The following is a 24,306-nucleotide window of genomic DNA, read 5'->3' on the forward strand; positions in this document are numbered from 1 at the left end:
AAAAGGCACGGCTGTTGCATGCAGATTTCGCAAAGAAAATGGAACAGCAACACACAGCAGATGAGGAATCGAAGGAGGGGGAGGAAGAGGTGAGGGGATAATGTGCCTTCATCAGTGTGTGCAAAGTGGAGTGAGTTGCAAAGTTTTGCAGAGAAATACCACCCTAACAAAGCTGTTGCAAGATATGTCTGCAACATGTTCAATGACAATGCCTTGTTCCATTTTAGGCAAATCTTAAAGAGACACCAGAAACACACACATCTGGACAGATATTTTGTGCGACAGGGGTCCAGTGATTCTCAAGCTGGTCCTAATGCCAGTAAGAAACAAAGAAGGGAAGTAACCCCAGATAGGGCCTTGATACCTGAAGTCTTTATGGATGGGGATTCCCATTCCAAACAGTAACCTCTCCCCCCTCCCCCACCTTTACTTTTGTTTTGCTTTACCATTAAGTCATTGTATACTTGAGTGTTAGTTTTGTATGCTTTTGTTTTGCTTTATCATTAAATTATTATTTTAGAGAAAAAACAAGCACAAAAGCTTTCTTAGGGGCTTTAGGTTATGTCCCCTTAACTGTAGATCCATAAGGGTTTCTTCATCTCTTAGGGGCAAAACTTGTACTTGTCTTGCCCCTGTAAGGAGTGCATTGTGTGGTCTCCCCTACAGTAGGATAGGTATAGTAGGAAGATGAAGGATAGGAAGCATTTGGCAGCCCTGCCAAATCATCCTTGTTTCTTCTTCCTACTCTTCTTGTGCCACTCCCCACACCACCTACTGTGTCAGGGTAGAGTGGGCATGGGACAGGCCGAGTACCCAAGCCAGTCTCTTCCCTAACAGGATCTGAATTATGTACCCACTCACCACCATTTATACCTACTGAAATTTTGTTTTTCCAGGAATGTTACCATCATCAATCAGGTACCCGAGGAAGGTGTGGCTTTTTCAGAACATTCCAAGAAGCCCTTCATTTGCAGCATTTCCCAACCACTTAGCTTTGGCTAAGGAGGATTCTCCTGTTTCTGCTTTCTCTGCCAAGGAAGTAAAACCTCATGTAGTAGTAGTAACTGCTGTGAGAGAGGCTTTGGCATCAACCACAGCTACAGATTTAAGCAAGGCACAAGGTAGGGGCAGGGGGGAAGCGTAAGGACTTTTCTTTACCACCTCCTCATTGAGCTCTTCCTTGTTGTCTTTACCATCCTCACTTGCAAAGAAGTCCAGGAAGACCTCTCACAAGAAGCCCCAACAGACTTACCAGACCTGGAATGCCACAGCATTCAGGCACCCAAAGGCAACTTTTCTGCTATTGACTGTACTAGCATGAGTCTCACTTAGTATACGTGGTACACTGCCTTGGACAAAAGGACTGCTTCCAGCTCTTCGTCTGTTTCGCCAGGAACACATGGTTTAGCCAGTGCCGTCTGCTCAGTACAGATCTAAGTTTATAGACAGTGGGTTTGCATGCAACAAGTCTCCACTCGGTACTGGGATGATCTGCTTGCCCATACTCATACTGATCCCCACCTGGCTGAAATTTGGATGACAATGTTCATAACTTTTCACGCTCATCTTCACGCTCATCTTCTACTTGTTTAGCCTTTACCGAACGTAGGGGACTATGTGGGTCAGTGGACCATGGCTGTGAACTACATCCAAGGTATGGGTTTCCATGGCCAGGAGCATTCTGACTGGTACCAGTGGTACTGTACTGATCATACACCATGCTCCAAGAAACTATTAGAGAAGCAGACAGCTCCTAGAATCCAGAGGCACAAGTTGGGTTACAGCAGTAATTTCATGAGAACACAGGGCTCATACATGAGAGTAATAAGCTTGTGGAGGCTTCCCTGATCTCATTGGGAGAGCTCACCTTCAGAGGAAAGGCACTGACATTCCTCTCTCACCAGTGTGCCAACTTGTGAGTGAACTTTGCCCCTTTTCTAGTGGCAAGTTTCAATGGAAAATTGTTTCATGCTACAGAACAGCCAGGTGTTGGGCTCATTGTCACTGTTCCCTCAAGTAACATGAAGGCTGCGGTAGAGAAGGGTGATCAGAGTCCTGTGACCTGATCCGTGGAAGTTTAATTCAAACCCTCAATGGGTTCAAGGGAAACTGCAGCTAAACCTTTGGATGCTGTCAAGCCTTCCATTTTTGGCACTGGGAAGAAGCCTGTTTCTTCTGAAGTTCTAAACCCACACTAGTGGCCCAGTCTACCTCAAGAAAGAATGGGGGAGTCTTACCAGACCTTCCACCTCTTCCCCCAGCCATGGCTAGGAAAAGGGAAGAAGGGAGGGGGGGGGACACTGAAGCTAGGAGGCCCCCACAAGCTGCCTAGAATAGGGGAATACCTGTCCTGCCATTGGGCAATGTGACGGACAGGGTGAATTCCTGTGTAGCCTGTCCTTCGGGTTGGATACCATATACAGGCAGTCCCTGGTTTACGACAGGTCCCGCTTGCAGTGTTCCAAGGCTTTTCAAATATGTTCATCAGAAATTATTTCCCGGTTTACGACGCATGTTCCGGGGTTATGACGCTTACGACACCAATCCGATGGAAGAAATATGGCTCCAAAACGGCAGAATAATCACAATTTGTTTTTTTTTTATGAAAAACTCAATAAAAATGCAGTTTACATTGTTTTTAATGCACCAAAAGCATTAAAAGTAAGGTTTTCTTTGTATTTTTGACGATTTTCAACGATTTTTCGATTTACGACGATTTTTGGTTTATGACGATTTTCGATTTACGTTGCGGCATAAGAACGGAATCCCCGTCGTAAACTGGGGACTGCCTGTACTTTGTCAAGGACCCTCACCCACCTTTACTCAAGAATCATTACTGTTCCAAACATATCCTTCAGCCCTATCAGCAGAGGCAGAGGAGATGATGGAGAAAGGTGTCTGAAAAACTGCAGATGAATAGTGTTTGGGTTTTCAGTTCTCTTTCACATGGAGAAGGCAACCGGCAGCTGGAGACTGGTCATCTACCTCTCACCATTGAATGAGTTTTATGTGCAAGATGGAAATGGCAGTCTGTGTATAATCCCATCAGAGAGGGCAGCTTCCTAACTCAGAATGCATACTTACCAGTACCATTCAAACTTCAGTGCTTCAGACTGGTGATGGTGTCATAGGTATTAACATGGGTGTTCACCTTGGTATTGGCTTGGACCCCTTCACAGGGCATAAGTTTACTGTGTTACCTAAATGATGGTCAGTTTTGGTGTCCTCCAAGATGCAGTTTCTCCAGAACAGATCTGTCATTTTGTCACAAACTGGGAAAAGTTGGATTACAAACCCAAGCAGCAGACATAGGCCCTGTGCATGCTCGAGAGTACTGTATTCCCATCAGAATCTTATATGAGCAGGCTTAGGGAGATCACAGTGCAGTTCTAGGATGGTCTTTTCCATGATAAGGCTTCCTAATACTCTCTCAAGTAATTTTTTTTTTTTATTATTATTATTAACAGACACTTTTCCTGGAGATCGGGTAGCCATCATGCCCAATCTGTCAGTAAGCAAGATTTTTTATGCGCGGACACTCATGATGTCTGCGTTATGGTTCCCTGTGATTTTACACTCACGAGAGAGATTCTTATTTGCCGACTAGGACTTGGGTGTTTAAGCATCTAAATGTGTTGGTTTAGTAAGTCCAGTTTCAAACAATCTATTATGGAAGTATCAAATTTTCTTCCATGATTTTGAGAGGTTTTTTCCCTTTGTTTTCTTTAAAAAATTTGAAGATTCTGTAGATTTTTAGGACGACATACTATCTTTATGGAAGAGCACAAGCTTAGTAATACGGGGCCTGTTCCAGAGTAGCATATCTGCAGACTGCATAACTACAGGCCAATTTCTATTCTCCCTGTGCTCTCCAAAGTTGTAGAAAAACATTTTTAAGCCACTCTATAAGTATGTGGAATCTAAATGATTGTTTGCAGACAATCTGTATGCATATAGGAAGCAATTTGGTACCTTTGATGTTCTTTTAGATTTGACACACCATTTTGCACAAAAACCTTTGTAAGGGTTTTGAGCATAGAGTAATTCACATAGATTTTCGTGCTGCTTTCAATTTAGTAAATCACAAGGCACTTCCAGGCATTTATAAACTTATTCTTGGAGGGGATAGACATTTTTAGGATTACTTCAAGATTTCCTTACAGGTAGGCAGCAGTTAGTTGCTGTTATTGGGATCTCTGTTATTGGGATCTTTAGCAAACCAAAATGTCCACAGGGTAGTGATCTTGGTCCACTGTTATTTTTAGTGTATACAAGTGATATGGTTGTTGGCCTGGACAAGATTGCTCAGTATGCTGATGATCAACACTTGTGAGTGCAATAATTGATTAGCAGATCTAGTACAGATTTTTCACCCCATCCTCCCCTTCAGGTGAATGAATCTGAAGCTTAAACTATTCTTGGTGCAACTTTTGACTCGCCCTTACTTTTGAGAAATATCTTATGAAAGTGTCAATGAATGCCACGTGAAAGTTAGGTACTGCATGTAAGGCCTCAAATATTTATAACAGTGATGAAATCAATACGGCCTGTTTTAGGTCATTTGTCCTTCTTTTACTAGAATACTGTTTTCCAGTGTGGGTGTCTGCTTCTGCCAGAGATTTATCTTTTAGATAGAGTGGTATGTTGTGGTAGGCCTCTGTTTCCTAACATAAACAGTCATGAGTTGGACCATTGACGGGTAGTCTTTGTTTGTCAGTTTTTCATAAGTTGTATTTTAACAGAGATAATTCACATTTGCAATTGATTCCTGATCCTCTTTTCCTGCTGAGAGCAACCAGAAATGCTGAACAGCTGTATCAATATGCAGTAAATGTGCCTCGCTGCCGAACTTCTCGGTCCATTGGTCCTTTATTCTTCCCACAATTGGACTGTGGAATAGTTTCTCTGAGGATGTTCTGCAATTTGACTTCAGAAGTTCAAGCAAAGATGCAGCAGCACATTAGTACCTTAAATAATTCGCCTTGTATTTTAATAATTTACTTAAATTTTTATCTTTTTATTAATTTTTTCATATAACACCTCTTTCTGTATTTCCTATGACCATGTGCTACTACTTTCAAATGAACACCATATTCTTTAGAGGCTTGAATTTCAAGTTAGTGGCCCTCGTAGACTTGTTCTGTATGAGTTCATGTTCTGAATAATATAATAATGTCTCCATAATCATTTTTTAGTGACTGGCTTTTATTCGTGTATGTTCACTCCTGAAGAGAACCCAAAGCTACTGATGTGTCGTCTTTATGGGAAGTCAAACTCTTGCCTTAGGGAATTCGTACTTCCAGGGGGTCTTTGCCTCCTTTCTGTACCCCTGCAGCAGTGTTGAAACGTAGACCATTAAGCTCTTGATAAGCCTAATTATCTTGAAGTAACCACTGCCATCCTGTTGTGAACCTTATTAAACAGAGTTCTTGAAGGGCAACTCAAGAGACAAAGCAGTTGTTCTGACTGCTGTGACTGCATTCTACTTGTGTTTTGGTTAGGTTAACTTTTTGATCTGCATATCAGGGTTCCCATTTTCCAGCTATCAAGCAGACTACTTCTTTACAGCTTTGTAGAATGCCTTGGTGGTGTTGATCACAGCTCAAGATATCAAGACAAGAATGGTTTAAGTCTTACAACCCCTTCATATGTGAGAATGTTTCAAGTCTTGCATCCCCTTCATGTGAGAATGTTTCAAGTCTTACAACCCCTTCATGCGAGAATGGTTCAAGTCTTACATCTTCTTCCTGCGAGAATGGTTCAAATCTTACATCCCCTAATTACAAGAATGGTTCAAGTCTTACATCCCCCTTTGGTTCAAATCTTACATCCCCTTCTTACAAGAATGGTTCAAGTCTTACATCCCCCTTCGTGCAAGAACCAACAAGCTATGATAGTCATTTCTGCTGTCAAAAGAGCTGTGACTAACAAAGCTCCTTCCACAGCAAAATTGACGATCATTGCTTTTTGATTCTCAAGCAAAGGGGATGTAACACTTGAAGCAGGGGTGGGAAGGAAGTACAGTATAGCTTTCTTTATTCCTCTCCATTGTCCCAGTTGAACACTTCCATTCTTTTTCTCTTCCCTTTGGCATGGCACTAGAACCTCCTCATCATATTGGTGTTAGGCTGTTATGTTATCCAGTTCAGAGAGAACAAGGAGTCAGTAGTGGAGAAGGGAGCAGGGGTCCTGAGTTCTCTTTTCCACCAACCAAATGTTACCAACCATTATTGGCTGCAAGTAGCAACTTTCCTAATCCCAGACCAGTATCCTAGCTTTTTAACTTAAGGAATGAAAGGGAGACTCTCCTTGTCCTTCCATCCTCCTCCAGCAATGGCCAAGTAGGAGGGGCATGGAAAAGATAGTTCTCAGTCCACTGAAAAAGTGTGAATGGCTGGTACAGCATATTGATTGATATAATTTTTTCCCCTATGTAAAGATATCAGGTTTGTATGTTAGGAAAAAAAATACAAATTACTTTACAAATTTGTCATATTTTAGAAATATTTTGTTTTCCCTAGCTCACTGATTTTAATATTAAAATAAGCTTTTCTGGAGATGACATATCAGCAAACTGAAAAACTGGACAGATTACAAAGTAATGTATATATGGTAAGCATTGCCCAGCCATGTTGTGTCAGAACTATTCTTGCCCATCAATGTCTCAGTCTGAGTGCATGTGTATACATACTTGTGTGCACGTTTACATACACATATGCATTACGTTGAGGTAAACTACACACTTGCCATGTGTTTTGATTGCTTTTCTCTTTCAGGATTATTCTTCATTTTTCAAGCCCATCCATGGCCTTCTTGGCCCCAGGGCCTGGGCTTTTGCCCTAAATATCATACATCCATCCATGTAAGCAGTTTCAGCATTGCTAACAGGTTTCAAAGAGAGAGAGAGAGAGAGAGAGAGAGAGAGAGAGAGAGAGAGAGAGAGAGAGAGAGAGAGAGAGAGAGAGAGAGAGAGAGAGATAAATTTATTTGGGATGAGTCTTACTTACTGTTAAAGTTGACTTAAACTCTGCACTGACTGTTTAGTACACCTGTTTTCTAACAAGTGTGTTTCAAATGTTTTAGCTCTTGTCAGAATTTGCCTTGCTGCCATTGTGTATAGGCGCTTGTTGGTATTTCATGGCTGTTTGCTGCTGTCACAGTACTGTAAATTTATTTTTCCTAGGATGCCTCCACTGGAATCAAGGCTAAGAACGACAGGTTCTATAGGAATGATTACTGTGTCAGCAGGATGTTGATTTTTAAGGAGATACACACTGTTTACACTGGCTGGAATGGTATAAAGTATGATCTTGAGAACAGATGTGAGGAAGTAGGGATTTTCATAGGACTTTCTGCTTAAATTCGTTAGTATAGGAAAAGAAGGAAGGCAGATAGATTGCAAAAGCAATTACTGTAGTTAGGTCAGGTTATCAACCTGTCATTTCTCCCCCTTATCCAGGTTCTTTGTCTGTAGGTATCCATACTCAGTCTAGGCTTTTCCTTTGCTAATGCTTTATTTAGTACTGAGGCTTTCTCTTTAGCTCCGCCTTCCACTCCCCTTTCGGTTCAGGAAAAGCATATTGAGAATTAAAACAGTATAACAAGGCTTAAACCTTATTTTGGTCAGTACAAGGTTTGTCTGAATTGGTTAGGGAACTGGTCCGGGTCCCCCCATAGTTTGCAATCATTTTTGCCTTCCTTTATAAGAGGTAAGGTGTTGGTGCCTGAGCCTGTCTGTAGCCCGAGCCTAACACTGCCCTGCGACAGTTGGAAGAGTCTGCTGCCAGGGAACCGGGTCGCTTCTTGGGGAGATGTGGTTCTGTGCCCTCCACCCTCCGTTACTTGCCTCTCCATTTTTCACGCTCATAGTCTCGTATAATGCATTGGCCAAAAGATCATTTTGGGAAACGTTTATCTTCGCTACGTATACGACTTTGCTGTCATTGGCACCTAGTATAAGGTTGTTAGCATTGATAGGGCTAATTATATAGGTATAGACAGTTTTATTTTATTTAAAATAATTTGTCTGTAGCAAGTTTTACTTATTCTGATGTTATGTTGACTCAGTTGATTAATCAATCTCTTCATCTTTTGCTCAGTGTAAATCCTTGTCTGCTCGCCTATTCCTCTTTCTCCATCGAAATGCACTTATACGTTCTTTACATGCTTTTTCTTCGGCTATCGGCAAGTCTCTTATTTGTCTTGATTAATGTTTCTCTTTCCATAGCTACCATGGCTACAGTATTTTCTTTTGTTTCCAAGCTAGGTATTATTCCAGCTACGTAGCTTTCTAAGGAAGGGTTGTATGGGAATGCTCTCAAGAATGTTGACTCTCTTTCAGACAAGGCAGGAGTATCATCATAGCTCCTCTTCCCCCCGCCTCCCAACATTTCCCATTTTCTTTTGGTGCCTCGTTTTCTTTCACTCAGCTGACTTGTATTGACTCAGCTGAGCCGCTTCAGACTGTCTCCCTTTCATTGAGTCATGGATGCAATGCAGGTAGTCGGCTGCTGTCGCCTCCTGTCGCCAAGTGTCACATCCTGTTGCCAAGTGTCACATCCTGTTGCCAGCTGTCTCCTCCTGTCCCCAGCTGGTGGAAGAAGAGTTTGAATCGGAGGATCTAAGGTTTGACCAGTGTTTGCTGGAGCATTGCGCTTCACTGTATCCTCATCGAGTTGAGGAAAGAGGCCACACAAAATAGGCCTCGTTTGTCTTCCGAGTATTTCGGTGTCCTTTAAGTATCTGGAGAAGAGAACCCAAGCTTTCTCCCTCAATTAGAGCAAGTTTCATAAGTTTTTCATACTCAGGCAACCAATGTTCCCTTTAGGTCTGCTGGGGCTTGTCTTCTGGTTTTTTATGAAGTCACAGAGCACCCCTCTTGTGATACAGGCGCTTGCACTGTCTTTGGTAGAAGATTCAGTTTTCTTTTCTTTTTTCCTGTGAAGAAATGAACTCAAGACTGACAAGTGCTTTGGACATGCTGAAACAGTCTCAGTTTAGTTTGTTGAAGTTTTTATATTTTATTTAACTTTTGCTTATTTAACTTTTGCTCAGTATACAGTATTGCCTCTTTTCTGCATCAGCTTCGAGAGGTTGAGGTGCCAACTTAAGGAGTTTGTGAAGCCAGCTTTAAGGGTTTTTGGCACCAGCAGGAGTTTAGTTGTAATTTTTAACTAGTTTCTGATGCTGCACGCTAATGTTTTCATGCTTATTACTAAATTGGTTTGGAAGAAGTGAGAACACACGCTCCCATCTGTGCTTATGCAGCACAGCTTAAGGCAATAAGGGAGGGTATTTTGGTACAAGTCCCTTTTTTTTTTTTTTTTTTTTTTTTTTTTTTTTTTTTTTTTACCTTTCAAAGGTATAATTTCAGCCCTCAGGTTCTGGCAGATGGCCAATTGCAAGCCTCCTGCCATTCTTGGAGAGACTTAGGAGCAGAACCTTACGTGGTGGAGGCAGTGAAGTAAAGTTATGATCCGCTTAGATTACCCTCCACTGGTATAGTCTCCTATAGCTGTTCATTTGTCTCCTCCAGCAGAAGTCTCTCGTTCTTTAGGAGGAGGTTGTAATTAGAGAGAATGAAATGGACCAGGTGGTAATTCACTGGGATTTTACGTACCTGTCCCCATGCTTTTTGGCTTTTCCAGCATGGTTTTAGTGACTTTCCAAAAGAACAATCAGATGTTTTGGTGGACATGCAGGAGACATTTTTCTCATACCAGTACATCCTCAGTCATGCAAGTTCCTTCAAGGTGTATTTACAGATGAGGTAATGCTGTTCAAGGCTCTTTGTTTGGCTTGTGTACAGCAGCTCTATAAGTATTCAAAGGGAATTTGTTGCCCATAGGTGGATGGTGTTAATTTTTAGGAGCAAGAAATCTTTTCTACAGAGTCACTGGTTCAAGGTGGCCAACTCTGTTGATGGTATTCCAAGGGCCAAAGATCTGTTGTTTCACCTGGCTCAGTCTCTGTGCATTATCATTTTCAGTCAACTTCCCTAACTCCTCCTCATTCTTATCTAGTGGTGTGGGGATATTTGAAATTTGCAGGCTTGTCTGTCAGAAGATGAATAGGCACTTGCTTCTTGAAGAGTTGTAGCCCCGAAGGAAGCTTCCTAAGTGGTAAGGGCTTTCTTGTTAGGAAATATGGCCTCACTGAGGAATTTGTCAGAATAATCAGGCTCAATTACAGTAGTCTCAGCGTAAGAGATTACAACTTACAGCTAATGGTAATTAAATTTGTAAGTAATCCAGGATCATCACTGTCGCCAGGTTCTGTAGGAGGGATTCTGTAACCAAGAGTTGATCATTTTTTATTCTTAAACCTACATCCAGGTTTTATTTTTCCCCCCCCTCTGTCATGTAACAAGAAACTGAAGAATTTTGACATTGAATGCCGACTCGCCTATCAGCGTGGAGATATAAGCTAACTTCAACAGTAGGTAAGTATCCAAATAATGAATTTTATTATGAAAATCTATATTTTTTATACTTTTGTATATGGTATACTGTACAGTAGTGTACAAAAAAAACTTTTACATTAAAGTGCTGTAATGTTATGTATATAAAGTATACTACTACAGTATAGCTTTATGAAAATCAAAATTTGTACATGTAAGAGTATACTTCATTGTGTGTGTACAGTACTGTAAAGTGTATTCTGTGTTGTTTATAAGCATATACAGTATTGTTTATGACATAATAGTAGACAAGGTTACGATACTGCCATTTTACATCCGTATAGGTTTTCCATTGTATTTGCAAACGATTGTGATCTGCATGGGCCTGGGATATATTAATGTGGATAAAGGTAATACAGTACTGTACAAAGTTCCCATTGTATTATCTTAAGACTTTTGCTAGGTATACCTGGTAAATGAGTTTTCTCCTGGGCTTCTGTTGATATGTGGCAATCGAACACATTCAAATCCATTGCCTAGCAGTACGCCGCTTCCCTTCTCTGAGTTTGGTAGCTCACATGCATTGTCCTCGTTATATTGTAACCTTACCTAATAAAGAACCTAGATTTTAGATAAGCTTGTTTCACGGCTCACCCCAACCAACATGGTGCAGTAAGGTTTTACAGGAAGACTGTATAAGTAGCAAGCGAAGATACAGGACACTTAAAGCGAACCGGAAGAAAACCGACAGAGGACCTGCACCGACCAACATCTCTCTGCAACAGACTTTATTTGCTGGTATGTACAGTGTATCACAAGTGCAGTGTAAGGCGGTGCAAACGGGCCAACTAGTGCCAGTATTTCACAAACTCCACTTAAAATACTGATACTGTACCTTTCTGCTAAATTCTATTTTAAGCCTGTGTGAGGGTAAGCAGAACATTATTCACAATGGATTCTCCACATTCTCAGGACAAATGTGACGACACCCGACTCACCCAGTGTCCACAAGACCCTGTCTGCCATCCACAGTCCCCACCCACTCTCCATCCCCAGACGACAATACCCCAATCAGTCAATTTCCTTTCGCTCATACTGTACAACACCTGGAGAAATCATGGATCAAGGATCATGCCAGGATCTGACAAGAGGAGGAAAAGAGGAGAGACAAAGAAAACAGGAAGAATTAAGGGTCCAAAGACAGCGAGAGGATGACAAAATTCACAGGCAACAGGAAGCAGACAGCTACAGTGCCTTTCTGCAAAGGCTAGCACTAGCCCCCCTCTTACAGCAAGCAACCACAGGAAGCTCCAGGGCGCCTCCTTCGACACTTGCAGTTCCTACCTCGCTACCAGAGGGTGCAGCGACCATATTAATAATACCCCCTCCACAGAAAGCAATTGCCTAGAACCCCCCCTTCCCCCAGATGCAACTTTCACATTTTTCAGGAATGGCAATGTCAATGGGATGATTATTCAGTCATGGTGGATCTGCCCAAGTTACCCACAGAGAAACAATTAATCCAGATGAGGATGTGTCTTGCCTTGGAGACACAAAGGATCCTCGAGCACACCCCAAACACCGAATTAAGTGTCGATGAAGTCTTGGATGCCCTTTAAGAGCCTTCATAATGAGAATCTACATCGTAGGGAGCTGCTCACCTGCAAACAGTTAGAATGAGGAAGATTTTCAGACTTGTAACTAAAGAACACTGCAGAGGAAGTAGATGTCTGTCCTGGTCGATCTTCAATTTGTAAGCAAACCCGAATGAAGATGATCATCCTCATGGGAGCCAGGGATGAAGAACTGACTGAGAAACTCTAGTTCTCAACACCAACGCCCAACACCCTTCTACAGGTTATCAACATGTGGCGCACCTATGAGGCCACTTCTGCAATTCATGCTTTGTCCTCTCAGCTGTGTGCTCTCTCAAACTACAGGAAGCAGAAGAAACAGGGAAAGGGTGCCCATACCATCGCAGTGTTTCACACCAGTCATGGTACCGTATGCAAAGATCCACAGCGAAGTGTCCAGCAGCAGACAGAACCTGCAGTAACTGTGCCCACAAGGGACATTCGGCCAAGGCACAGAGGCCAGACAGGTCCAGTGCCACCACTGCAACCAATAGGGACACTACAAAAAGTGCTGGCACAAGAGGACAAGGGATGCCAAGCAGGGTGCTACTTTCAGTGCCAAGCCTACACCACCCTCTCTGAGCAAGAACCCCAGCTATTGTCAAATGGGAAGACTTCTTCTATCAAGACACCGCAGCCACAGTTAATCTCCATTTCCCTTTCATATGGTGACCTCACATCCAGGACTCTGATGTTGCCAGACATGGTGCTGATGCCTCTGTTATTGACCCTCAGCATCTTGACCTTCTGCCTTCACAGCCACTCTCACTTTAACTAAGAGATCCTGTTCAGTGAGGATCCAAGTCCATGAAGGTGTCCAAATGCCACTGCTGTCATACAGCCACTGCAAAGAGCTGGCCATTATTCCGCCAGAGTTTCCAAGACTTATCTGGATGTTACCCATGTCAATAGGTGTTCAGGGCTGCCTCTTCATGCCTCCATGTCGCCCGCCAAAGCCAGAGACTTTTTCTACGCAAGTTCAAGGATGTGCTGACCTCTAAGGAAGAACTGAAGAAAGCCCAATTCAAGCAGATGGACCCCCGATGCGAATCCACCTTTTGCCATCAACACACCTTGCCAGACACCATATGCCTTCCAGGAACAAGTCAAGGCAGAGCTTGAGTTCATAGTAAATCAGGGTATCATTAAGCCCACTGGTGACAAACCCTCAAACTGGTGTCACCTGCTCGTCGTAGTACCTAAGGACAAAGGCGTTCAAATCACTGTTGACCTCAAGAACCTCAACAGCCAAGTAAAACGCTAGACCACCCCTCACTGTTGTCTTGCGTCCACTGCGTTGATCCAAAGACCAAGTTCTTCACCACTGCAGATGTACCTTGCTGAGGATCAAAAGTTAACCACATTCACTCCACCCTATGGCAGATTCTAGCATTTGCAGTCACAGGAGATACCTACTGCCTGCAAGGTGTCGAGAATTGCATCGAGGTAGTCGACGACATCCCGCTGTTCAACGAGTATTTTCCCTGCCATCTACACTGAATCCATGAGATGTTGACAAGGTGCTGCAGGTTTGGCATTACACTCACACCCCTTATGAGCCCCAAGCAAGCATTTGTATGGACTGTGGATTGGGTCGGAGCATTTCGCCAAGTGAAGACTGCCCTGGCTAGCCCACCAGTCCTTGCCTCCTTTGATCCAGCCTTCCCAGTTATCTTATAGACCAATGCTTCTCGGATTTCGGATCTCCAAAGACAGCATTTCAGCAGACGCCAAGACGCGCTACGCCACAATTGAGTTGGAGATGTTAGCCGTAATCTGGGCTATGTCCAAATGCAAACTGTACCTGATAGGCCTCCAGCATCTAACAATGATTGTCTGCATTGCCCACTAGTGCCAATTCTCAGCCACTACACTCTGGATGCGGTCGAGAATCCTTGTTTGCAACGTCTCAAGGTGAAAATCTCACTTTATCTGTTCAGAGCCATGTGGTGTGCTGGCAAGCAGCTCAGCATACCTGATGCTCTGTCATGTGCCCCTGTCAGCCAGCTCACGCCACAGGATGAAACTGACTGTGTTGAGGCTTGAGGCTGGGCCATACATCAGGACCATTGCTACCACCCATGCAGCAGCCCAAGAGGACAAACACCTCACCCCATGACGCCGACAGGATTATTCAAGATCTTCATGCTTCAGCGAGGGAGAACCCATTGTACATCCGTTTTCGAGTCAGTGCCCTCTCAGGATTTCCTACCAATCATTACAACTTAATAATTCATTGCTCCCATTCTGGAAACTAAGAGACAGCCTCTCAGCCAATGCTGAACTCATACTATATGGATCAAAGATTAGTTCCTGCCGCCCTACACTGCCACACTCTATCACTATTCCATGACAGTCACTAAGGAATAGAAGCCACAGAGCAACGGGCATGACAGATTATTTACTGGCCAGAAATAAAATTTGACATCACAAGTACTGTCCAAGCTTGTGAGCCTTGCTAGGTTTTACAACCCAGCCTCCTGTTCTTCAACATAACAGGGAAGTCATTCCTTGTCATGACAGACAGGCTTTCTGGCTGGCCTGCGGTTGCCCTTTGCTATAGTGGCACTACCGCCACTGAAATGATAAAGATCTTCTGCAGATATTTCAGGGAGACCAGTGTCCCACTTCACCTCAGGACTGATGGTGGACCTCAATTCACCAGCCATGAATTCAGGGATTTCATGGAGCAATAGGGAGTACGTCATCTCATTACTTCCCTGCATTATCCGCAGTCCAATGGCCATGCCAAGGCCACTATGAAGCATCTTGCACTGAAGACAGCTCCCTCCAGCAACATCAACTGTGGAGACTTTGACCATGGCCTCTTGGAGTTACAGAATACTCCAAACTTCACAGGCCGCTCCCCTGCACAAACCCTATATGGCCAACCACTTCGTTCATGTGTACCTGCTCATCCTCAGTCATTCTCGCAGGAATGGTTCGAGAAAGCGGAGGATTGCCATCACCTTGCTACCACCAGAGCCAAACTTGCACAAAGGTCGTACAGTCGACATGCACGTCCCCTACCCCAGCTAGAAGTTGGAGAGTCAGTCAGAATCCGACTTATCACCGATTGGGACAAGGTTGGGATCGTCATGAGCCATGGCAGGTCAAGGGACTAAGAAGTGCGTCTCCCCAGCAGATGAGTATGCTGGAGGAACTGGCACTTCCAGTACACAGTACCGACCCCTGGCGCTGACCCTCCATTTCACATCCCTGTGGATCTTCACATGGACACAAAAGAGTCCTCTGACAGCCCTCCTACAGCCCCATGTAGATCTCCCAGGTTTTCCAGATGAAGAACCCACTCAAGGTGGGACTTTGAACGTGAAGGGGGAAGGGAGGTGTAGATACTTTAAACTATACATAACGTATTTGTCAATGTATAACGTATTCTTGCCTCACATGTATGTTGATAAGTGGCAACCGAACACATTCAAATCCAATGCCCAGCAGTACGCCACTTCCCCTCTCCAAGTTCGGTTGCTCACATGCACTGTCCTTGTTATATTGTAACCTTACCTAATAAAGAACCTACATTATATAGATGAGGTTGTTTCACGTCTCATCCCAACCAACAAGTACTCCTTTGCTTTATTAATCATAGTAACCACCAAGCACAGACAGAGTGGATGAGAAGGCCCTAACCGCCCCTCCCACCCATGCACAAATTCTGCATAAAAAGTGGAAGAGGTCAAAGGAGACCTTTCCCTAGAGCCAGAGTGCTCAGACTGTGAGCACATACGAAGGCCAAGAAGGAGGACTTCCCATCAATAGAATGAACATGAGCCTTAGGTAAGCAAGTTCTGCAATCACTATGTGACTCCTTGTAGAAGCAGGGAGAAGGGATGTCTCTTGCAACTGCCCTTCTCGACTTGCCAACTAAGGTTGGCCACAGCGACTGAGATGTAGAGCCTTAAACCAGTATAAGCCTCAATACTCACAGTGGGTACAGTGGGATACAGATGTCAAGTCCAAGTAAAATGGCACTACCAACTTGCCAGCTTTACCAGAGATGAACCAATTACCAACTAATGACTGCAGATCTCAACATCTCAAGTGGGAGGAGAGTGCATGGAAGAACCCACTTGATCTTATTAATGCAAAGCCTTAGATTTCCCCTTATTCTTCCAGCTTTGTGGGGAGTGAGGCCAGGGCTAAGGAGAAGGAAGAAGAATTCAACAATGATAAAGATGATGATGGCAATGATCTTGTTCCCTTTTCTCTTGCTGGTTGTACTCACCTTTTGCACTGAAGGGCTAGTCGAGGCTGGAACTAAAGCCAAGCCACAGGAAGATTTGCTACAGGAACTACTGCAACAGGAGGATCCCCTCTTTTGCAGCAATTGACAAAGTTGGGGCAGCTGTGGAGACATCAGCAACTACCTTAGATGAAGAAGGGTCAGGTCAGTCTTTCTAATACTGTGCCAGGTTTTCAAGGAAGGCTACAAATGGGCTACTCAGAAAATTCAAGGTATGCCAAACTTTCCACAGTACTGTAGCAGTGATGATGCCTTACATGTATCTGGAATGTCATTTTCAGATAAGAGGGTGAGAAAGTTGCTGAAGGAACACCTCCCTCAGCAGCTACTTTTCCTCCAACTAAAGGTCATGACCAGGTTTATTAGGCCTAAAGCTATTTCTCCTTGAAGGGGTGGTACTCACAGGTGAAGGATGAAGGAAGGAATGAACTCAGAGGGTTCAGAGGCATCACCTACGGGTATCCCCTCCCCCAACAAAACTGGCAAGCGCCATTTATCCTTCTTCCTCCTCTTCCCAAATCATACCCACTGAGGTAAATCCCAAACAGCACATTCCCTCTTACAGGACTTCCTCCTGCAGGCAGCACAATCGTTAAGGGCAACATAAACCATTCAAAAGGGCAGCCACATCCCTTGCAACATTACTTGGTTTTTCTCCACAAAGAAAAAAGCATATAGCAAGGCAACAAAAAACAAGAATACATTACAGGGCATCGAGTATATGCTCATCCAAACATCCAAAGTTCTCAACAACCAAGCAGGGACAGAAGAGTGCAACACATCTGTTATCTATAGTAGTTGAAAGAAAACGGCGATTGATTCCAGCTCCTGCTGATGGATACTCCTCTATATAAAAGGCAATGGTTTGTATTTCTGTAGGAACAAATATGCACAGGATTATAAAAAGCTGTTTCTAGCTTCATTATATTACAACACTATGCAGTATTACAGAAATAAGTTTCCACATTAGAATGTAAACATTTTGAAGACTGGTTATTTCACATATGATCCTCTGAAAATTGCACATTTTCTAATAAAAAAAAGGTACATATTATAGATTGCTAATAAAAAAGGTACATATTATAGATTCTGTACATAGGAATACCATTTGCCTATCTAGTCATTAACAGGCTAATGCAATTATTATTAAGACATTATATCTCTTGCACCAATAACTATTGTTCATTACCTCATTAAATGTCAAACTCTGATGAACACAAAGAGAATAAATAGATCAAGTTTTTTTAGCTACCATCTTTTGCTGAACAGCAAGATATCTCTTTGCATCAAGTCATCAAAATGCCTAACAAGACCTCTAGTACATTATTAGTTCAAAGTAAAGGTCACTTTCTAACCTGCTTTAGCTAATTACATGGAAAGCATGTCTCACATTATCAGAGTTAATGGTATTTCATACAGAAAAGAGCACAAATGTCTGTTATTTTAGGAACATTTCCTGCCATGCAACACTCACACAGCAGCACCCTCTCACTACTGTCAAGATATATAAAATTCTTCTGTTGGTCAATTAAGTGACTACAGGTTTATTTTGAGGTACAGTAAATAAAGCCTTGTTACCTTCTCCATATTGTTATCCTATGACAGCCTCCTAAGACATTTTCTTTTGGGCCATATTCCACCTGATGGGTACATCTTCATGACTTTCAGCAAAACTTAAAAAACTAACATATAATGAATAACAGCAACAAAACTACTTTATCCTTGAATGTACCATAACACAAGACAAAGTAGCAATTCTAACCTTAGTAATTTCAACTCATTTACATAAAAAGCACCAGTGCAAACCAGTAAAGACCTGCTATTTGAAAATTTCCTGAACTGCCATGATACAAACTATACTTAAGGTGACTAAACCTCTATAATTAAAATATAGAAAAATAAGATTTAGGTACAATACAAACTGTCTGGTGTCATTAGAAAAAGAAGATTTTGGTACAATACAAACTATCTGGTTTCATCTTAAGTGTCATTTTATTGTTTGTCACATGCACCTCCTATTCTCAATAAAATTAAAAAATGACAGAAATATCCGAGAATGAGTTTAACAATACTGTACAGTAAAATTTAATAGGCTTTTCAAAATTATATCCAGTGTCTGGGAGAGGCAGCAAGCAGGCAAATTAAAATATCTTTTATTTGCAGATTAAATGATGCTTATTTAAAACAGCCATTACTTTCCCCTGTGCTATAACAAATAAGACCTTTATTCATGTTCTTGTTTCTACACATGGAAAAGAAAAACTTTGTATGGTGCATGGACATGGTGCAAAATACTTATCATCAATTTGCACTAATTTACACCTGAGGACCCAAGTCTGACTGAATTAAAACATTATCCTTGAATAAGAATATCATCTAATTAACAACCTTTCTTTGATCCTTATATAAAATGTCAGGTTATAATAATATCATTCAGATACTTATTAAACCTCAAGGAAAAAAATCAAGGGCTAAAAAACTCTCACGATCTCTACAGTATAACTTAAGATTTACTTGGGATGAAATTTAATTCAAGGTATACCATCTCTGCTGAAATTTATACTATTAGCATACTTTTATTTTTGGATGGCGGAGGGACAGATGTCCTATATGAGCTTTTAGCATCTATTCAACAAAGATGAAGAGTAAAATGTTAACAACAAATTTGTTCTAAGAGTGCAATACTTGTTTCTACCTACATAAGAAGGCATTCTACTATTCTACAAAAATTACCTGGTAAGCTCTGTCAGAAACAAGACAATAGGAATGATTTCCCTCAATAATACAAAAGAAATTTAGTGACATTAGTTTGAATAGAGTTCTTGCCAAGCTTTTGTTTTAAATGTTACTAGTGTTAGCAGAGCTATAAATGTTCATGCTACCTTTACTTGGTGATTATTAAACGACCTTGCATTATCTGTAATGATCGTCAAAATAATTGCTCAGAAAAAAGAAAACTTACCTTTCTACATTTACATTCTACCATACTTAAATATAAACTACTCTTTGGGAATAATGCCCTACCAAATGATGCAATCTGCAAGCTCCTTACAAGAATTAATTACTACACTACTTTACATTAAGCCTAAAAATATTGTAGTCATGATGTAAAATCGAACATTTATGATGAGAAAGTCTGAATTTGTCAGTCTTCATTACCTTTGCATAATGAAATGTAAAATATGGAGACCAAACACATACTGCACATCATTTATCCAAATAAACTGCATAAAAATACTAATTGCCTACATATAAATTTAAGACTTGATAAATCTTTTGTTTAATATGCATCTATCCCATGTTTAATATGCATCTATCCCAAACATAAAAAAAATATTACTTTTAAAAGTGCTTAATCACTAAAAATAAATAGACCAGTCTCTTGACTAGAAATATATAAGCTTTATCTCTTGCCCTTACTCTAAAATCAAATTTTTTAAATACTGTCCAGTGCCTTCCTTAACCCAAACTTATTGTGTGTGTATAACTACTGCACTGTGCAAATAACAAAACACTTCTTTAAAACACTTTATAACCAATAACTATCAATGTGATGCAAAAGCCTCATAACCAATTAGTACCTTGTCCCATACAATTCACAAAATTTCCTAAACATATTACCAAGAATAATTGCGTGCAACACTAATTATAATAAAACTATGCAAGAAGTTACCAGCTAAAATAGTAACACCACTGGGTTATGGCAGAAACACTCGAATGGACGGAAGTGTTAATCTAATGCTCTACTGTACCCAGTTGGAAGAATCTACATAAAGTAGTAAAATTGCACAAACTGCTGACTATACATTACCAAAAATGATTTCTTCTGTGGCATCCTACAACAAATTATCAAAGGTCTGTACAATATCCCCTAGTACATTATAAACTTTGTCAATTGTATCTTCTTTCTTAAGCTGTCTTTCAGCAGACCTTGGGGTGCTACCTTCTGATGATGAGGCTCCAGTGCTGCTACCTTCACCTCCTGAGGCTGTGGGGATTAATGGTGGAGGGAGGAGATGTTGTGGGCCTTCAAGTGGAGGAGAGAGTGGGTCTGGCACAGTTGAATATTTATGGAAATGTCCTGTATCACATGGAATGCTTGGAATTCGTCCTCCCTGAATGGTGAAACCTGAATATGAATCAACAGAACTACTGCTAGATGGTGCAGCACCACTTGCTCCAGAACTGACAAAGCTCTGCTGGGAAGACAAAGAAGGTGGCAATGACGTTGCTGTGCTGCTGCTTGGTAGCAGCAGTGGATTTGAAAGAGATACAGTAGGATCTAAGGTGGGAGGTAAGCTTGAAGCAGATATGCCACTGGCACCAACTTCTAAGGGCCCAAATGGGTCTAAAAGATCTGGAAGAGAAGGAAGACCTGATGGGGGCGTATCATCCAACAGTGACGTTGAGCCTTCTGCTGACTTGGAATCACCAGTGCCATTACCTATAGCCATTTGTGTCTCACTTCCATCTAAACCATTTGCAGCAGAGTCCAAGTCAGACAAACCTTGTAAAAATGATAAACTTTGCTGAGCTGCTAAAATATCTGGACTCAGAGGTGCAACTTCAGTGGCTGATGAAGTCTGATTTGGTTTTGGTGCTCCACTGTCCATTGTCTGAGAAAAGAATGAATTTTAACATTTCTAAAACTAAAAAAATTGAATGTGCTATTATTAACATGTGTGATTTTAAAATTTATGATCAATGCCATTACAGTATTATTAGCATTAATAACTTTTTTTTGTGTATATTATGTAAAAGTCATGTTTTGATTTACTGTTCTTGACAATTCAACTTTCAAAACACCTAAAACCCTAAATTCCAATTAAAATAATATTTAAAACTATTTTAAAATGTCCCAACAAAATGCCACTTCATACTGAATGCCTTGACTTTCAACAAAATGGTGACATGGTGACAATTACAAGCTCTATTTGAAAGTGGTGTATCCATCTGAAGATAAATGTCCAAGAGTATAGGATGAGATGTAATACTGAAGTATGCAATTATTTACATATAATATAACAGTGTACTTAACTGTCTAAAGTTTTTATACATTAAGATCGAAATACAATACTAAGGAGGAAAAAGGTTAAATGCTTTCATTACCTCTGTTAACAATTGAAATTTGCATTAGATAAATTACATCATTCATCAAGTTAACTCACAAAACTGTATTCACTAAATATGTTCCTATAGGTTAAAACACTAAGCAGTTACATAATTATTATATGTGAAATTCAACAATTCACTTTTTTTTTAATGGACTAAGTTTGACTCTTACAGCCATTAACAGTTACTTACTTCACCATAAAAATTAGGTTCCACAGTGGAGTACATGGGGTACCACAAATGTTATGTAAATACACAATTTCCACTGCAAAATATCCCAGCCTCAGTAAGAACTAAAAATTCAAGGTTTCCCTGTCGGCAATATGTAGATAATGAAGCAAGAACTGAACTAAAAGCGAGAGGTTTAATTAAACTGATGAGTCACATCTCTCTGCTCTCAAAGGGAAGACCCAAAAAATATTTAGGGAAGGGTAAAACCTTGTGCAAGATAGTACACGATACAGATAAAGAAATTGTTTTATTGAAAAACTGAATGAGAAGAGATTAGAAGGGGTTGAAGTGTAAAATAAGCAAACAATCCAGCTGGGATTGTAACTATGCTGTAATGAATTTCTAGTCATACCTGCAGTATTTCCAAGGAATGCTATATGCTTAGTGCCAAAACCTTAGCAGTGACTTTGATTCCATGGATACTTCAATTCCATGTTGTTAAATATCATACTACAAAAGACCTCACCAGTTTTTCTATACTGTAGTTCACTCTATCATTATCACTGAAATCCAGTTTAACTAAGCTAGCCGAACTAAGACTCCTATAATTGGCCCCTATGGATTTATTCTTAAATTAGGTGCAAAAATCAGAGCATAAAAAACCTTAGCAATGTATAAAAAAAGTAGAGGCAATAGGCTTTACACTTACCTGTGGAGTCAAGGGTGGTGGGAGCTGTTCTGAGGCTGGAACCTCCTCATCAATATTTGCTCGTCGTGGTCGAATAATTAAAGGGGTTCGTTTAAGCACTACTGCGACTTCTTTGGCCACACTTTCCTAAAATAGCGTATATAAGCATCACTACATGTCTTAAACCAACCCCTATACAGTGTACTGTATGCATAAAACCATTTCATAAGATGTACTCTAGAATTACTGGTAAGCTAAAGCCATACAATCTACAGCTACAGGACATGACAATGCTACAAAAAAGGAAAACGTTCAATACATGTTACAAAGTACTCTCTACATCATGATCTCAAGGTGCAAAACTAGACGATATTACATCAAAATAGACTCCTATAATGCTTTCCACTTTTAAAATTGTCAAATTTATAAAGAAAAATATTCATTTCACAATACACTAACCACAAATATACCTTTGCTTGCTCTAGTTAGTGGGAAGAGACTGGTATCTACAACTGGAATTTAGATATGACAAGTCATGAAAAGAACATACTCCAGCTGAAAAGAAGGGCTTGCATGTAATCACACGTCTTTTTAATTCAACTTTCATCACTAAGTACTACTCTAATCCCCCAATTACCTGGACATGAGGTCTGTAAAATTCCACAAGCAAATACTGAACAAATATATATACCTATACTATATCAAGTTAACAGAAAACTGTTGTTTTGGCATATTTCTGCCTTTGATCTAAATTTGAATGAAATTTTTAATATAACATTCAGTAGTTTCATTTTCCTCTAGATTCCTCCTCCCCTCCCAACCATCAACCCTACCAACATTTTTACAAATGCATGTTGCAACTAATCTAACCTACCCTAAGTTAATTTAACCTACCATAAACTAGATTTATGTACAGAGTTTACATTCCTCAAAACACTAAAATTTTCACTAGTAGCCCTACTGTCTGACCACTTGATAGACATTAAAAAAATATCTTTAAAGGAAAAAGGAAAATAAAACTGCAAAACAACTTCAACACTGCAATATCTGCCTATAAATTATGTACCTTATGCCTTAGCCCATACATTACATCTACAAAAATATAATAGCAATAATGTTATGTACACTGTACTTAAAAGTATATTGTAGTACATTCTACCAGTCATAAAAATGAAATTTATACAGCAAGTGTCCTATGCAATCCCGTCAATTATACAAGCCCCACATTCAAGGCCCTCAAATGTAACCAGACACTGCACCCTTGGTCTTATATGCAGATCTTTGTAACACAGTTTGTATTTCCAGGAGTCTCCGGTATCCAACAGTTACCTACCTCTCCTTTCATGCAATCTGGCCCATAAACAGGACAGTAAGGAGGGAACTTCTTACTTGCTTGAAGTGATGGATTTTTATGAAAAATCTAATTTTGTTTTATAAAAACTAAAGTCTCTTTCATCATAACCCCATTATTGTGCAAATCCAAATTTAGGTGGAAGGACCAAGCTGATCAACGGCCCAGAATTGCAGTAGGGACCTGAGGGATCCAGGCGAGCAGTAGTAGACTAGGACAGGTTAGGGATCAAATCATTACCTGTAAAGGCCAGCCCCTTTGAAGTGTAAAGGTGCCTGGACTTATACAGATGTCAGCAAAACTGAAAATAAGGACACCTATTTATGTGAGGTGCAGCTAATAACCTGAAAAATTTTACCTCTGGATGCCATATAAGAATTCATAGAACGAAAGTAAGTTAGGAAGTAAACTCACATCAGAAAACACAGGGTTTACACCTCCTGCTCATTAGCATGTAAGTAGTTTTTTTAAGGAGCTCAGCATAAAAAATAAGCTAAAATGTGAAAAAGTAGAGAAAGTTTGAAAAAAGCCAAACTTAATGTTCATATGGAACAGACAAAGTAATCCTAAATAAATCCATACAAAAAGCTTAAATTACCCGATGTGAATGGAAACTAACTTTATAATTGTTAACTAGTTAATCCCTTGTTGTCTAATTAATGTTATATGCTAAATACAATCAAATGT

The 24,306-nt window shown here is 40.7% G+C and overlaps 1 protein-coding gene across 5 annotated transcripts in view; it reads right to left on the reverse strand.

Moving 5' to 3' along the window:
- Nucleotides 1-17,207: 17,207 nt before the first annotated feature.
- Rabex-5 (Rabaptin-5-associated exchange factor for Rab5) overlaps nucleotides 17,208-24,306 on the reverse strand; it is a 33,660-nt gene continuing 26,561 nt past the window's right edge. For all 5 annotated transcript variants that reach the window (XM_067122272.1, XM_067122271.1, XM_067122269.1 and 2 more), the window contains 2 exons: nucleotides 22,290-22,415; nucleotides 17,208-20,913 (listed from right to left, as the gene is read on the reverse strand). In XM_067122272.1, coding sequence (XP_066978373.1) covers nucleotides 20,134-20,913; nucleotides 22,290-22,415 — 906 coding nt within the window. In that variant the 3' untranslated portion in view covers nucleotides 17,208-20,133. The remainder of the gene's footprint in view (nucleotides 20,914-22,289; nucleotides 22,416-24,306) is intronic.

Source organism: Macrobrachium rosenbergii, chromosome 20, assembly GCF_040412425.1.
Source record: "Macrobrachium rosenbergii isolate ZJJX-2024 chromosome 20, ASM4041242v1, whole genome shotgun sequence".
NCBI lineage: Eukaryota > Metazoa > Arthropoda > Malacostraca > Decapoda > Palaemonidae > Macrobrachium > Macrobrachium rosenbergii.